We start from the raw sequence: 17,122 nt of genomic DNA, 5'->3' as shown, positions 1-17,122 counted from the left end.
TCAATCTGGTTACCAACCCAAAAGCAGCCAGATGCGCATATAAGGTCCTTCCTCTAGACGAGAGTGACTATTTATATTTCCTCGATGGCACTCTGGGGCTGAAGAACAGCCCACGATCACAAAATACCACCCACACATTGATACCGGCTCAGCATGTCAAGGCTCTCTACCCAATCCCAGACACATCGCGACTTTGTGAAAAGGATATACAAGGTAGTGTCTGCAGCTCAGCCTCAGCCTGAGCTGCACCCGCGAACGACATGAATGTCATGTCTTTATTTGGATTGTCAGTGGGCATTCTGCCTTTTGAACATGCCTTTGTACCGCTTATATAACTGTAAACACAGAGCTTCGCCCATGCCTGTGCTCTCCTGCATTGGCTACTTGTTCCCACTGCCGAACGTGTATAGCATTGCAAGTCCGAACTCACAATGACTCGAATTCAAGCACCGCAAAACATGTTCAAATCGTCAGCATGGCTTTTGGAGGCCTTTTCAATAGTTGCATCGCGCCTCTCGTTACTTGGGATGGTCATTATATTGGCTGAACACGACGGGAAGCCCATCTTCTCATGGCACGAGATCAACTTGAACACCATTGTTTCCATTCTGTCAACAGCCAGTAAAGGATAGCTGCTATTTGTGGTTGACGCGGCAATTAGACAGTGGAAATGGATCTGATTCTCCTGCGGTTATCCAGCCTTGGTCGATTTTGGCATTATCGACTCCGCCAGCCGAGGACCATTTGGAAGTCTGAGATTGTTGTGGCGGCTCAGAGGCTCGTACTTCTATTCTCCTGTTTTCCTTCGACTTTGCGCTACAGGCATTTCTGGATACGCAGCTGGGCCATTCGCATTGGTGCAATTGTCATTCTCTCCTCTCTAGTCATAGACCCCTTCTCACAATAACTCATACAACTCCGTCAGCACGTAGTCTATACAGAGGACACTGCAACCAGAGTCAATCGCGCTACGCAATATCTAATGATGCAGGCCTGCGTGTCGGGCGTTGTTCTTGTCGATCTCCCTCTGAAATATCAAGCCATCAAAGGGACATGGTTGAGTTGTTCAAGACAGCAATGACATGATGGGCTGATCATTCGTGTATTTGATCAAGAATTGATCAAATAGAATACAAGTCGATGCAACAGGTGTACAATAAAATCACGAGCCTTAATAGAATGCCGAAAGATTTTCCAAACGTCTTGATTTCGGATCAACTCATCACAAGAGAAATTCTACAGCTTGCTCGTCTTGAAAACACCAGCCGCGGCCCCCTTCTTCCCAAACATGGCCCGCAGGTCCCCAATAATCGCCTGGGGCGCCTCCCACGCCGCAAAATGGCCACCACGCTCGTGCGTCTTTTCATAGACGACATGGCCCAGCTGCCGGGACCAGACGGCGGGTACTACGAGGAGCTCGCGCGGGAAGCGGGCCAGGCCGACCTTGACGTGCGGCTGGTAGCTCATCATCTTGTCCCAGAGGTTGCCGCGGTGGCCGTCGGCCCCCGGCTCGTGCGTGTTCTCGTAGTAGAGGCGCACGCTCGCTGCTGGCCCGGCCGTGCTGAACCAGTAGATGCTGAGCCAGGTGCAGATCTCGTCCTCGGTCCAGGGGTATTCGTCGGACCAGTCGTGTAGCTTTTCGTCTAAAAGGAAACAAACCAGATCAGTCCGCAGCAAAAGAAAATGAGGGTTGGTGCTTGGATAGCCTAAAGACACCACTTTGCCATCCAGAAACTTACAAATCCAACTCAGCAGCGCAGCTGGACTATCAGCCAGCGCGTACCCAACGGTCTGGGGTTTAGTAGCCTGAATCTGGTTATAACCAGATCCTTCCTTCTGGAACCATTGCGACCGAGCAAGCCCGGCACGATCAGCATCGGACCAAGGCCGGAGTGCGCTCTCGGCAGCCAAGATCGGATGGCGGAAAAACGACGGCGGCCGGGCCGGGAGCAAGTTGATATGCTGGGCACGGGCGTGCGAAGGGTACAAATGGCCCATGGCCCGCGTAATGGCAAAGCCCCAGTCGCCGCCCTGCGTGGCGTAGCCATCATCATAGCCGAGCTTGAGCATGAGCTTGTGCATGGCCTCCGCCTGCTGCGCAATGGAGAAGCCGCGCTTGGCGACGCCGTCCGAGAAGCCAAAGTTGAGCAGCGACGGCACCACGACGTGAAAGGCCGGGCCGTTGCGGCTGCCGTCGCCCTCGCTTAGGGGTCTCACGATCTTGGTCCCTTCGTAGAAGCTGCCCGGCCAGCCGTGCACGAAAATGAGCGGGATCGCGTCAGGCCTTGAGCTGCGCTGGTGGATAAAGTGCACATTCAGAGTCCCGAAGCCGTCGACGGCAATGGGAGTCGTGTATTGTGGGAACTCATTGAGCTTTGCCTCTGCAAGACGCCAGTCAAATGACCTGGCCCAATATGATACCAACCGTTTGACTTCCTCGAGGGGGATGCCGAGATCCCAGGCAGCTTCTTCCAGTTCATCTGGAAACCTTGACCGCGAGAGGCGGCTCGTCAAATCCGAAAGCTCAGTATCGGGGATAGCAATACGAAATGGTTTGATATCTGTCATGTTGACAAAATCTGTTTTCAAATCCACCAATATGATGTACCAGGTGCAGTAACTGCATGTAATTTGGCCTATATAAGGCAGGACAAATGAGGTGGTGCTAAAAAGGTGAGACCGCCGGGATTCTTATATGCTCAGAGTGACTATGTTTCGATTCCTTATTGGTTGCGAGTTTGTAGCATGCATATACAACCCGCGTCATGTTGGGGTATGAAATAGCACGGTAATATTGAGTAGGTGTTGCCAAGAATACAACTCAGTATTCAAGATGGCTTACCCATATTCGCCAAACCGTGATGCAAAACTATGGATATTCAAAAAATTATCCAATGTAAAAATACTGAATTATACCCATTGCAAGTCGTAGGTTCACTTCTTTTGTAGCAGATCTGCCATCGGCGACGGTACAGTCGGGGCGGGGATGCGGAGTCCAACCGAGGCAGTGGGCATATATGACGCTGAATTATTGTAACGCCGTCATACATGGACTATTACAGCTGCATCGGGACCCCGAGCACCCGCAGAATTATACATTATACCCCAACATTGAATATACCATGTTCTGACTGGTTGGCATGCTGAGATATACCAGCTTCAGTATAGACCAACTCACATTGGACGCAATCCACCGCCTACGCACGTAGTTTTTGCTCAAATATTCATTGTACACTGTGCCAATAAATTCAAGCCGGCTGCTTACTAACTGAGACGTTCTCCCCTGAATATCAAAATGTCTGACCAAGGGCGGGCGGATCTCCCGTCTAGATTCAACGGTCTTCCGAACAAGTATTCCAGATCTGATCTGGAATGTTTTAGATCCCTCAACGGTAGCAAGTACATCTACAAAAAAAGCGACGGTTGCTTGTACTCGGCAGTATTGCGCGTTTCTCAAGAGGGGGTCAAAGAGCATGTCTCGGATCTGCCATTCGAACCCGTGACTTTCGCAACGACATGCTGCTAAATTAATCCATCATGAGCCAATGCCCAATCCCTCGATTTGAAACGACATCAGATTCGATGAGGGAACAAGATGTGTCATCTGTATTGCATTGGGCAGAGCTTTTTGCATGATAGATAACTTCAATCAGATTTGAAAAGAAAAAGAAAAAAAAAAGAATCCGCCTTTCGAGGAGAGGCCGACTCTACCCGAAGACGCCAGCTTATTTGATGGGAAGAGCTTCACAAACCCTCCCATTTTCGTGACACGACAACAAACGGGTCGCTGCGTAAACCAAACATCCCGTTCCCAAATCTCGCCATGGTGGGGAGGAAGGTGTCCTGGGAAGGAGTTTTCGAAACAATCAACGGCTCCAAACTTCACTCTGGTATTTCTGTGTGCAACGGTAATTCTTTGAGGAACTCTTTTCTTTCTTTTTTGCCCCCTTTCCATACTGCCTCGTTCATCGTGTGAGGAAAGGATCATGGCTATCTGAGCACCAGTCTGACAGTCTCTCCGCACTGCGTCGTCTCACGGCATGTACTTCGTACTGGTGGGAAGCAAAGCCAAAGGCGCATATATAAGCACTCTATTGGAATGCCTAGGCATGCTACTGCACTCTTCTTAGGATTACTAACCCTCGAAGACTTGGGAGATATTGCAGGCTTATGGATCCAGTCTCGAGACGAAACCCGCTGAATCCTCTTGTCCCACCATACATCATGTAGCATGTACAACAAGTCTACGGGTGGGGGGGCATTCACAACTAACTCCCTTGCAACCAAAGGGTCTAGCACCAGCTTCTCATTTAAATGGCAGCAAAGACAATTGATCATTTTGAATACTTTCATTTTATGTATTTAATTCTCAATATCTAGAATCGTCTTGTATCAAGCAAGGGCTTTTGGGCTTTCCTAGCGATTCATGACCTGATCCCCTAGAATCATTCCATCCAACACGCCCACAGGCAAATCGCGCCTTTTGAAGAGAAGAAAAATTTGGTCGTTAGGTCATAATCAGAGAGAATCAGCTTGAAGCCTTTCAAGCATATCCCCACAACTGTTAAAATAAAAATGAAAATGAAACAAGTTTTTTGGCCTCGTCATGTCGTAAACATTACCCGCCTTCTGGTTAGGCGGGATTCTCCATGGCTCGATTTCTCGTCGCGCTTGGCATGAAGTAGAGGTCGGAAAATAGAAGAGGGTTGTAAGGGTGTTTTCGGATTTTTTTGAGATCATTAGGGTCCTCCATGCGTTGCATCAATTCGTGAAGCATGTACACAGCCTTGGGGGCATCGCAAAAAAAATCAAGCATGAAGCAAGTCGTCAAGATCGTCGTCGCGTTCTCTAGAGTTTCGCCCGGGGATGGTCGATGCTGAATCGTTGCTCACAAGTACAACAAGAACTGAAAGAAAAGTTGCAAGGGAGTGGTGTCCTAGTCGTAACAGGCGTTTTGGTCCGAAAAGGGGAGATTTCCAACACACCCAAGGAGAAGTAGCACCTCCCCCCGAGCCAAGAATATCCAACTCCCCACCTGTTGGTTACACCATGCGTAATGCGTCATGATCGTAGCAATTGAAAGAAGAAAAATGCAATACGTCAAAAAGTCGGTCGAATGCTGAGTCAGGAGCTGAATCAGTTTGGTGATGGGCCTCGAGGTGCATGTTGCCCGGATATTAACCCTATCGACGCAATGCGGAAGTAACGGAAGCAGGTCGATTCATTGGGTCGAAAGTCGAAGCGGGCATCGTCCCATCAAGAGTCATCTTCCTCCGCTTCATATCGAAACCGCCGCTTCCAGGCCGTTCGTCGTCGTCATCCCGTCCTCGCTTCATGCTGGCCGTAGAGCCATTCATGACGGGCGGAGCGGCATAGCCGTTTTGCATGGCCGACATGTCTTGTGAAGCATAGACGTCTCGGCTGGACGCAATATTGGCGGGGGCTTCAGCGTTGCTCATTACATTATACAGATTACTCGACGACTGAACACGGGGGGGAGAATTGTAGCCCGTCTGCTGGGAATAGTATCCTTGGGAGGGATTGGTGGTTCTCGGTGTCGCACGGCCGGAACCTGCCTGGTGGGCATCAGAGCCACCCAGGTCGCCAGATGCATCGGCAAGAGGAGCCAAGGGCGGTGCATTATAGCCATAACCATTCCTGTTCCCATCGTATGAACTGTTGTGCGTGTATTCGGCTTCGTGTTGATCCTCGTCTTCGGCTGAAGGTTGCGACAGCTGCTCGCCGGTTTGCGATGAATGGATCATGCCATTGGGGGGCTTCACATCCTGCTCGCCAGGGCCTGCAGGCCTTCCAGTGGGCGGGGCCATGTCACCAGGTCTCATGTAACTTTGGCCGTACGAGTCGCGATCCTGTGGGCTGGTATTGCTTGTTGGGTAAGCCTGCGGGGCTTGCTGAGGAGCATATCGTGAGTTGTCATAAGGCTGAGTTACTTGTGGGTACTGTTGCATGCTTTGAATCGAGGCTCCGGGTGGGGTGGTTGCTGGAGTGGCAGGCATGGATCGAGTATTGCTGAGACCTGTATCTATCGACATGGGGTTGGGGTGCTGAGCGCTGGACATGCCAGGCTGTGGCCATTGGTAGTTGTCCGAAGGCATGGTTCCCATCACGCTCGAGGCGCTAGTAGGCGGAGTCGGGAAAGTATGAGCACGGTCTAACGAAGGCCGGCCGGAGGAATTGTTGGAAGGAATCGAAGGCTGTGGCCCGGGCAAAGCCATGTGGTGGTGGTGCGAGTGTTGCTGGATGGAAGGGAGAACTCCAGCTGGGGGTGCAGGGCCACCGGAGCCGTTGCGCATCTGGCCACCTGCCTCGGCCTTCCTGCGCTCTGCAGCGGCCATGACCTGGTTGGTCCTGGTCTGGTTGGTGGGGTGATAGAGTAGAGCGCCAATGTTGTGAACAAAAAGGGGATACAGCATTTCGGTAATCTTCTCCTTGTTGGCAAAGTCGAGGGCTCTCTCAAACGGAATCCTGTTTCCCCACATTAGCATGGAAGGGATAAGACACGGCTGAGGGTAATCTTACCATACGCCCTTCAAGTGCATGGGCCCGATTTTGACTACGTGGCGAACCTTCTCACTCTTGAGAATTCCATCGCGACGACCTCTGGTCATGCCAGCGACGTTCAACAACTTGGTGCCGTTGATCATGTGGTTATCTGAAAAGACATGTGTCAATGCTGAAATCAAAAGACGTATTCTGGAACGGTTTGATGCTCACCCTCGCGACGTGCCACGCAGATGCCGCGGGCTTCGACTTGAAAACAGAGACTGCCTTCATCCTCCCACAACGTTGCAGTTACGCGTGGCTTCATGCCAGGAGGCGCTATTTGTCCAGTCGTGTCCATGCCAGTTGGGTAAGCATTCGTCATACCCGGCTGGTGCACACCAGGTGGCGGGAGCACGGTAGAGCCCATCGAGTTCGAGACTGGGGGTGCCGACTGCGGAGACGTCAAGCCATTGGAATAACCGTATTGCGGATACGGAGCCGGAGCATACTGTGCAGGACCGGGCTGCAGCAATGTGGGTTGTTGGTGGCCATAGTGCGGCGGGAGGGCATTCGAGGTTACAGTCTGAGGAGTAGGTGCCGGACCGGCGGACATGTGCTGCTGGTAATACATGTCGGGGCCTGCGGAGTTCATAGCGGGATAATGGTCGTATGTTCCTACTGAATGTGATGATGCCCCAGATATGCCTGTTACAGGGAGGCTTGGGGAAGGGGTCTTGGGGCCGTTGGACGAAGTGGCCGAGGTGGCGGTTGTGAAGGACGAGTGGGAATCGCCGTTCGAACTCACAGACGAGCCAATAGAACTGAGCCGGGGTGAAGATGCACCCGAGGAGTATGCAAGATGTTGGGCTAAAGGAATCGACGGCAATCTCTCACTGGCATACGGCAACGGGCGCGGCGCGGCAGGTTGCCCGTAGTATGATACGTCGCTTGGTCCCCGGGGATGCGAGTAAGAAATCGGCGGAAGAAGTTGAGGATCCAGCTTGACGATCTAGCAAGGGGAGTCGTAGAGACGATTCAGAAGACGGCGTACGCCTCAGCAAACCCTGACTTTCTCAAGAAGCACAGAGCCCACCACACCCACTCCACGCAGTGGTTTTCCTAAATCTGCGCGGTACTTCGGACAAGCACAGCGCTGACGGTGAGGAACAGTCCTCCTACCTCAAATCACAGGTGGAACGTGAGTCCTGGAACCGAATCGGACGCTTCCTGCTAAACCCTCACAGAAGTTGGTATCGAAACAATTGGTCGTCAGTCGTATCGCTTAAGTCTAAGAGCGATGCAAGATGTTGATGTTGATGTCGTTAAAGCTTAAACGAGGGGCTTTTTTCGTGACGTGCAGAGACAGGTTACAAGAAAAACGAAGAAAGTCGTAAGTCCGGTCGTGCTTTCCTACTCTTTTTATTCGTCCTCGAGGTTTCTTGAGGTTATGACCTTTTCAATTGAAAGTATGTGTCTGCTCAAGCCTGCCCAACTACGAACGCGGCTTCTTCCTCGCTTGCTTCCTTTTGGATTCGAGAAAGAAAAGAAAAAAGTTCGACACTATTCGTGGTGAGGCACAATGGTCAGCTTCATGCAATGAGTTGAGGCCATGGATATATGATTCAAGGGCCAGGTTGACATTCAGCTCGTGGTCCAATATAGCGGACCCAGGTGGTCGAGGTTTGCGCGAAAGAGCTTTTTGGTTTTCGTTGGTCGGAGTGGGAAGCAGAGGGAAGTGTTGGCAACTAGGCCCGGGGACGGTGTAGTAGAAGACGGCGATCTCGACGGGATCACAATACGTACCTACGCTCCAACCTCTGAAGTCCGTCTCGGAAGAATTGGGGTGGTCGGATAGACGTAAGGAGGAAGAGAGGAAGGAAGAGAAGAAGTAAGTAGGTAGAAAAGAGAAAACGGTCGTGGTGGTTAGGAAGAGGAGGCAGGGGAAGCTAAGATAGTAGTAGTTGTAGTAGTAGTAGTCACCCATGGATGATGCTGTAGGTACTAGGTGCATTATCTCGGGGTAGAAACCAAATAATCATCTAGCCAGACCTGGTCGCTCGATCTTTCGTTTCTCTGACACTGTGAACCCCCAGCGGATGTGAATAATAGTGGGCTGAATGTAGACAAGGACTGGGTTGGAGTCTCGACGGGGGTGCGTAGACAACCCCCCCCCCAGGCCGCTGTGCGGATTTACCAACAACACGATATTTATAATCCATGTACAGACGGATAACTTTGACCTTGATGTCTCCCTTTCTATCTATTTAATTCTTGGAGAATCTATTCAAATCTACCAAAATTACAACAACTATATCCAAGCCATGAAGTACTATGTATCATAGTCACCTGATAGCTGAAGAGCGTTGGGGGGGGGAAAAAGTGAAGAACAGCCGTTGGTGGCACTGTAGAAGTACCTACTGCCGTTTTTTGGTGGGCTGAGGGGTGTGGACTGTGTGCATGCGGTACCCTAGGTAGCGTCGACCTCTACCATGTACAGTATCCTGGCACCCTGGCTTTGCCCAGCGATATTTGATCCTGGCACCCTAACTTCCTTACCGTAGCATCCCAGCTACATTATATACCCTGGCCTAGTCTAGTCGGTCCAAACCAAGCCCACTACTCCGATGTGTGTGTGTGTGTGTGTGTGTGTGCGCTGCCGGGTGTTTTTATCCAAGGGGGCGTGCAATCTTGTAAGATGGTGGTTGGTGCTTCTTAGCGCAGAGCATAAGATGGCCTGAGAGGCTTGAGGGCACAAGAGAGCAGCTACACAGTATTTCTATAAAGTACCTACACTACGTAGAGTGTGGCCAGGTTGAATTACTGGAGCTCAATCGGTGCAGTGGGTTTTTCTCTCTCTCCCATTGAATGTTGTCCATAGACGGCAAGGTAGGTACTCTGGCAAATGTACCTACATTCAATGCTCATCGTGCCTCAGTCATTGTCCGGACCCATTCATTCGTGAGTACCTCAGATCATCGATGAAGCGCGACCCAGTAGGTAGTAGAGTTGCCCTGTGGATGCACATTGGAGGGGCCACTCACCCCATACTTTCTTGTCCATTTTTCTGCTGCTACCTACGTACATGGTTGGCAAATTTGGATTACTTTTTGCTGAGCATTCAAATCCTGAATGACTATCGTCTTTTTTTTTTATTACTCTGTCAAGATTAGCAAATGAATCAAAATTCATGACCGCACAAGAGTTGTCGACGTTCCTGCTCCTGCTTCTGCTGCCGCCGCTGCATCTGCTGTGTCTGTCTAGCAAGCCCATGAGACACTGTATACATGGGCGTCTCGCAGTCGTTGCACGTTTTTCTTAACGAGGAATGACGGCGGCTTGTCTATCAAGATGCGATATTGCAGGTCTAATGTACAGGATATATGTGCCCAGCGAGGCTAGGCCACACGTACCTCGGGCCTTTTGCCCCTCTATGGAGACAGCAACAGAGGGCGAGACTCACAAAGTGTCATGGTAAATAAACATTTGCGTCAATATTGAAGAAGGTGTGAGAATTTTTTGTCCTCTTACGGTTCGGAGAAGCTAAAAAAGAATACGTCTCTGACTGAAGCTCTCGGGTCCTTGAAAACTTTGATCATGGGAAATCTGGATCCTTGGTCAGGGATCCTGAAAGATACTCGGACCCAATGAGAAGGAATACCTCACAATCTCTCTTGGCGATTACACACGCACATCAAACATGGCAAAGTACGTAGACTGATTCCGAGAAACGGGAGCTCTGCACTAAATAGTACATTTAGGTGGGCAGGCTCTGTGCTCATGATGGCGGCGTTGAATCTGTGGGACGCCTTGCCCAGTCCGAGAGTAATGTAGCCGGTCCTCGCCAGAGAGACTGGAGGGGGGAACGACGCAAACCATGCCAGAGCCGAGCTTTTCCTCTTCTTGCCCTGGAGTCCTGAACTTGAAAGGGCTAAAAGGATTCGGGCACCTCGGCGCGCTCTGTCCGGCCGTCTTAGGCGTCGGATGCCGTTTCTCTCGCGGCGCGCGGGCACTTGGAGGGGAACTTTTGCACAGGCATCTATCTGGCCTGGTGCCGGGTCACAGGCCGTAAATGCTCCACTGTATCTGGCCACCAGCCATCGAAGAAGCCTGCTCAGGCCTCGGACAGACAGGGGAGTCGCTTCTTGTTATTGGGTGGGGCCTACCAGTGACGGGACTCCCCAGCTGGTTTTTGCGTGTATCCAGAGCATGTGTGTCGTCTGTGCTCATGATCAATGACTCCCTCGGAAATAGACCATGGTTCCTCCTTGGGAGCCAGCGCGTAATGTAGATGCTACGGGCAATTAGGTTCAAGGACGTCTTGATAACATTACAAAATAGCCTGTCGTCGATCCAGGTCCCAGGCCGTGAGTGAATGTAAGTCAATCATATAAGCGCAGTGTGTCAGCGGTTGTTGTTGTCGACTTCTCTGAGCAGCCGCTGCCATTGAGAGTTAATCGCGCTCGCGCGTAAGGAGGACTGATGCCAGCATCATCGGTTGGTCGGTAAGATCTCCCTCCAACCCCCGGCTCCCCCTACCAAGCGGCTGGCAGCAGGGCAGGGGCCGCAGGCAGTTTCTGCGAGCACTACTGTGCGGTTACTTGGATGATGGCCGCGTCCCGTGGTGGGCAATGTACGAATACACTACGAAGTACCTACATACTAATAAGGTTCTTTCACTGGCGCGAGCTGCCCTTTTACGCCGCGTTGCATCCTGATCCACTTACAGTGCCGGATGGCCATCTCGCTACTTGGCGCCAGACGATAGTGCATTTTATATTCCAACGACGGTGACTTGCTACGGGCTGTCGATGATATAATTAGTCTAGCAAAGGCTTCACTCTGTTAGCAGCAGCTCGCCGAGAATGATTCAAGCAAACACAGCACGGGAATGCGGCTCAAATTGTACGAGGAAGAGCAGCAAAAACCTTAGCCTGCCTAGGTAGGTCCGTCTTGCCCGTAGTAGTTTTTCTTTTCCCTCCCCAAAGGCAGGTCACCCCCGGTCCCGGAGCTCAGCCAGAGACGAGTAGCTTGTGATTCTTTTCATCCCGAGTCAGAGTTATGACTTTAAGCAGCCCTCGAAGCATGATTGTATTTATTAGTTGAAATTGATATCTCTGTCAGATATATTTGTTCCTTGCCTACTCGCCAAGCTCGTCATCACATGAAATCGTTTCCTGCGTGGCTGGTTGCGGCGCGTCGGTAGATCAATCTTGATACTGGGGCTTGCAGATGACGATAGACTCCGGGTGGAAAGCTGGAGAACTAGCGCTCGGCAGCCCATTTAGAATAGAATAGAATTTAATGCCAAAGAATTACTATGATATTGGCACTAGCAATAGCAAAAAGAAAGTGAATGGAAGTCTTTTGCGAAACGAGGCGAGACCAGGCAGAGATTGACTATGGACAGTGTCTTGTGTTTGCGCAGGGGTGCATGGCAGCAAAGAACGACGGACACAGTGAACAAACGTAGGAATAGGAATTTATCCATCATCCCATCCCCCCAGCGCGAGATTGGATCTGATCCCAGAACTGCCCGCCACGGGCTGCTGGCCAGCGATTGGAGGATTGATTGAATCATGACATGAGGCGGCCACCTTGAGAGACCGTCTTTCTTCACCGACCTTGCAACTTGCGCACTGCGGCTGGGCTATGGCATCGTGACACGGAGTATCTCTTTAATCTATCGCGTACTGGATTTTCTGAGACGGTGGTGGCTTGGGTGGCTTCATTCGGCGTGGGTACGGACTTTCGCTAGCGGTACTTTGGTCCAAAGGCTCTTTTTCCCTCCCTCCCTCGACCCCTCACTAAAATTGTTTTTTTTTTTTTTCCCTTCTCCTCTCCCCCCCTCCTCCCGTCAGCTCAGCTTGGCCCTCCCTTGTACAGTAAGTATTCCACCCCCTCTTGTCCTCCGCCAGTTTTCGTTACGTCTCACCCTGAGATATCGCCATTGTCAGCGCCAGTACCTGACCCACAACCGCCGACAGCGCGCCAATTGCTGAACGGCTCACGACTCGCGGGCCCATCATGGTTGTCGTCTGCACAGTGATCGTTACGGAGTATACAGAGTCCTGTGTACAGCACACCAGCCCAGGTCCCTACCGTTGAAAGGTAGATTTTCCTTAGGGGGCCACGGGTCTTGGATGATGACCAATGTCTGGAAGATCATAGCCTTGCATCGCTCGTATTGAGCCCATTCCGTCATATTTCGTGCAACGTTCGGTACCACGATGCCTCCTCCTTGCTGAGGTGTTTTTCCATCATGATCATGATCAAAGGATCTCCTCATCGAGGCGAATGCCATGGATACGAAATCTAGAGAGCACCGACCACCAGGTCTTCGTGTCAAGTTTATTTTATGTTGTCCTGCACAAAAAAACCCAACGAGCAGAAGAGGCCATTGATGGGTCACCTTTCTTGGTATGCAAAATATCGTGCGTCACAACCTTTCTCGTACATGCCTTCACAAAGGTAGAGAATAGCCGCCAAGTGGTTGGATTGGCATCTTCGCCACTGCCAAAGCTCTATGTCCCCGGATCTAGTGCATTTGTGCAGGTCCGATCCAGAACCATGATTATCGCAGGTAGAGGAATACTCAGATCCAACAACAGCACTATTGAGATATTGGATGAATTACCGAAAATACAAGTAGGGATGCCTCACCAAATGGGGGAGCATATAGATACACAGTACGCGATAACCACCTACCAACTGTGACAGACGAGGTTTGCTCTCAACTCACCCCACACCCACATCTTTACTCTCCCTCTCCCTCTCTCTTTTCTCTGGTCGGATCCGTTCCCCCATCTGCCCATCCCATCACCCCCTCCTCTTTTTTCGTCTTGCAATGACAAGAAAGGTTAAAAAGTCCCTGTTGCTAATCAGTATCCTGGGCTTATATGTGGATCCCCCAATACTACAGGGTTAGTATTACAAACCTCCAGGCTTGCCAGTCAGTCAGTCATCGGGTCAGCCAACGCCCGGTTGATATCGCCAATCCTGGCCGTTGCGGACCGAGGCCTGGACCTTGACCCCATGGCTAACCTGACTGACTGACTGATTGATTGATTGATTGATTGATTGACTGATGGTGGACAAAGGGAGGGAGGGAGGGATGATTGACAACAGAGATACCAGCGGAATGCCTTCACCAAACAAGGCAATTCAGTGGAAACCAAGGCCAGAATCTATCTCCACGTTTGACAAAAGTCCTGAATGCTTTGATCTTGGCAACCCTCACTGTATTCACAACACTTGCATAGTCAACCCGTTGGCCCAACTTGACAGGCCATGGACTATCCACCCTTACCATGCACCGTGTATCCCTACACGGCTCTCACGGGCCACAATATCTATTCTGGGCATGGGAATAAGTCTGGACGGGATTATTGCCCTAGTATACTCCATACAGCATGGCCAGTCAACGGAAATCTGGCAAAGTCTGAAGTGCACGCAGACTGCTGTTTCGGACTTGAGATCAGAGCTCATGGCGAGCACGCCCTAGTCTCGACGTTTGGTAAGAAAGACGGTAGCCACTGCATACGCACAGTCAGGGTCTGTGTAGGTGTATGCATATGTCGCCGCCGCCAGGTGGTGGTCAATGGTGACATCCCTGTCAGTCATCCTCCCCCAAGATATCATCTCCTTTGTTTGGTCTTACATCTGGGGCGCATCTGCAGACTGAACACTCTTGCATAGGATTCTGAATCATTCAACTACACATTCTACCAAGAGGCCTGTATGCATTGTGACTCAAGGAAACCAATTGTATCAAGCCAAACACTTGAGGATAAAACGCAGTAGTATGTGACTTGCCTTGCAAACTAGCCCTCTTCAGCAAGACAACAGTGGCCCAACAATAGCAACATCCTCAGTCCAGGTAATCTATCCTGAATTTGCTGAAAGGGTGGAGGAAGGGTCTTCTTTGCTGCGGCCATCGGAGCGCCGCCTGCATGGAGACAATCAGAAGGATCTGACTGTACTGCTGTTTACCTGGTATTGGCAGCAGACAGGCAGACTTGGCTGCACGTGCGAACAACCATTCAACGTCTCTGGAGTGGATACAGAAAGAAGAAGAAAAGAAAGCACACAACTTGTCGTGCTTCCCACCCCCTACCATGCTTGATTGCGCAGTCTGTGTCCTACACCAGAAAAGCAAGCCGGTTACACCTGCCTCATGCTGTAGCACCATCGATATATCTGAGATGGAGAGTGTGGCAACAACAAACGCTTTGCTGGCCGACTAGCCCTGAGGCTGCGGAAGGGCAAGGGCCCCAAGAAAGATACTCCCATAACCGTTTTTTATGTTTAATTTTTTTCTTCCCCAGTCAATAATTTGCCCAAAGTGGCAATATGAAATATTCAGAGACTTTAGCACAAAATGCAAGACGTGGTCATCGAGTCCACGGGATATAACCAAAAGTGTTTCACAGCGAACAAAGAAAAAGCAGATCTTTCGTTTGTGTTGTCTGTCTGGGGGCCCAGAATGGAGACCCGTCGCCCTACGCAAGTAAGTTTGTTTCGCACCAAGCACCGTCATGTGGTCCTGTCGCCTCGATTTTGTGGGCTACAAGAGGACTGGGGGAGGGTGGTGCTCTAGCCTCGCAGCGTTTCCCGTCCGGAAATCGTTACCGGCCCAGCACGAACCGTTGAAAGAAGGGGATTGGAGGGGTGGGCATTTGTTCCTTCTTTCTTGCTCATCTCTTCGCGGCGATTGCTTCTCTGCCCGTGTGTGTGTGTGTGTGTATGTGTGTATACTATGTATGCGTGTCTATCTTGACAAACTATGATTACTGCCAACCCATGACTAGCCCTGCATACTACGGGAATACGTAGTGTACAGCTCATTTAGTCAGTGGGGGGGAAGGGAGATGGGATTGGGCATGCAGATGACTAGCTAGAAGACCGCCCGCCTATGCAACCCTTCTGCAGACTGGAACGGATCCTTATGCGAGATTCCGCTCTGCGTGAAGTGTATCCGCAGTAGTAGCAGCATCATAGTAGACAAGAGACGCCAAGATGGTAGCCCGTCTGTCTGACCCGGCTGCTTCCATTCTCACTAGTGCGTTGCATACAGTAGTGGGAAATTGAGGTGGCCAAGAAGTGTTCTTGCCCTTCCGGAAGCGCTAAAGCCCTTCTGTAGCAAAATGTTCTTCTCGGACGAAGAGTTCTTCTTGAACCAAGAGTTCTTCTTAGTCCCCTGGAGAGGGCCGCTGAAGGCACTGCTATACAATAGAATCTGAAATAACCGGCTGCATCGTCGTGATCGTTGTAAATCCGTAAATCCGTGATGCCGTAGTCGTAAGCCCGTAAACTTTATTATAATCCCGTAGGTTTTATGTTCAGATCGTGTTGTATTCAAAAGAAAAAGAAAAAAATCGCGAGTTTTCTTTTTGCTAGTGAATGACTTAGTGGATGGCTTAGTGGGTGGTCCCGATAGCTATAGTGGACGTTATAGCGGCCTTACAGTGGGGTTTTTAAGAAGAACTCTTGATTTGAGAAGAACTCTTGGATTAAGAAGAACATTTTGCCACAGAAGGCTTCTAGTGTGGGGAAGGCCCTGTAAATTAGCAGGTTTTATTATATACAGAAGACTTCTCAACCCCCCAAAAGCCCCACAGCTGTACACAGTAGTAGTATAGCACACACGTAGTGGTAAAATAGTAGATCAGATCAACGGGGCCTGCAGGTATAAAGATAAAAGATGATGATCTACGTTTGGGGCCGTACCCTTTGTCTTGGCCGGAAATAAACTTCTGGGATGAGGAATTTACAATGATTATTCGCGCAATTGTCAAGAGTTGCCCAATTTTGGTGGTGCTGCACCCCACGATGCTTGGGCGTGTTGTATACTACCCGCAGCTAATAGTCTAGTCTGACTATTCAAAAGTGGAGCCTCTTCTTCATATTATAGTAATAGTAGTGTGAACACGACAATCATCAGGCCATTTAGAGTTCCCCTCGCACAATATATCCAATTTTTTCTTTCCTCTCGCGAAATCGGCGACGACGGGACAAGAGGGAAGGGGGGGGAAAAAAGGAAGGGCGAAAAAAAAAGAGAAAAAAAAGGGACTGTGAATTTGCTTTTTCCAAACTGCCAGCGAACCTTGACATCGTCAACTTGGGAATACGGGCCCGCCTTTGACAACGTGGCGACCTAGCCCCCAGCCTTCCCGTGCCGGGCGCGTGGCCACCGCCTACTGGCCCAAGCCCCGAAACTGAAAGACAAGACTTTTCTTTCTTTTTTTTTTCCCCTCGTTTCTCTTTTCTTTCTCCCGTGATCGAGAAGACGGCAGAGATGGGGGTGTGAATTGTGTGTTGAGCCGACTCACGTTTCAGGGAACCCTCCCTAGTGAGCCGCCATTCTAGTCCGCTGCTTTTTTTGGTGATGCTTGCTCTATTATACTCGTGTCTCAAAGACTAAGCCCGATCGTCGGGACGGCAGAGAACTGGGGGCCCCAAAAGGATGGGCTCAAAGTCACGTCCTCTGGCCTCCTAGATCGGGTCGGTGGCTCCCGCAACTCTAGTCTCTTTGGGTTCTCAGGCTTGCTTAGAGACACTTGGGAAAAACCTAACGTGATAATCGGGAAAAATGGGACTTGGTGGGTAACTGAAAACGATA

General features: G+C 50.6%; 2 protein-coding genes across 2 annotated transcripts; both read right to left on the bottom strand.

The window, feature by feature from the left end:
• Positions 1 to 1,236: 1,236 nt before the first annotated feature.
• Positions 1,237 to 2,568, bottom strand: PFICI_06303 (uncharacterized protein; the record flags this gene model as incomplete). The annotated part of the gene is made up of 2 exons (XM_007834884.1): positions 1,237 to 1,643; positions 1,740 to 2,568. 2 exons carry the CDS (start codon positions 2,566 to 2,568, stop codon positions 1,237 to 1,239), a joined length of 1,236 nt encoding a protein of 411 aa, XP_007833075.1.
• Positions 2,569 to 5,183: 2,615 nt separating this feature from the next.
• Positions 5,184 to 7,156, bottom strand: PFICI_06302 (uncharacterized protein; the record flags this gene model as incomplete). The annotated part of the gene is made up of 3 exons (XM_007834883.1): positions 5,184 to 6,486; positions 6,541 to 6,673; positions 6,736 to 7,156. The coding sequence occupies 3 exons, from the start codon at positions 7,154 to 7,156 to the stop codon at positions 5,184 to 5,186; spliced, it is 1,857 nt and encodes a 618-aa protein (XP_007833074.1).
• Positions 7,157 to 17,122: the final 9,966 nt, after the last annotated feature.

The sequence above is a fragment of the Pestalotiopsis fici genome (genome assembly GCF_000516985.1).
Source record: "Pestalotiopsis fici W106-1 unplaced genomic scaffold PFICI_Scf_4, whole genome shotgun sequence".
Lineage (NCBI taxonomy): Eukaryota > Fungi > Ascomycota > Sordariomycetes > Amphisphaeriales > Sporocadaceae > Pestalotiopsis > Pestalotiopsis fici.
The sequence above is the reverse complement of the archived record's forward strand: the minus strand, read 5'-3'. Positions and strand labels throughout refer to the sequence as shown.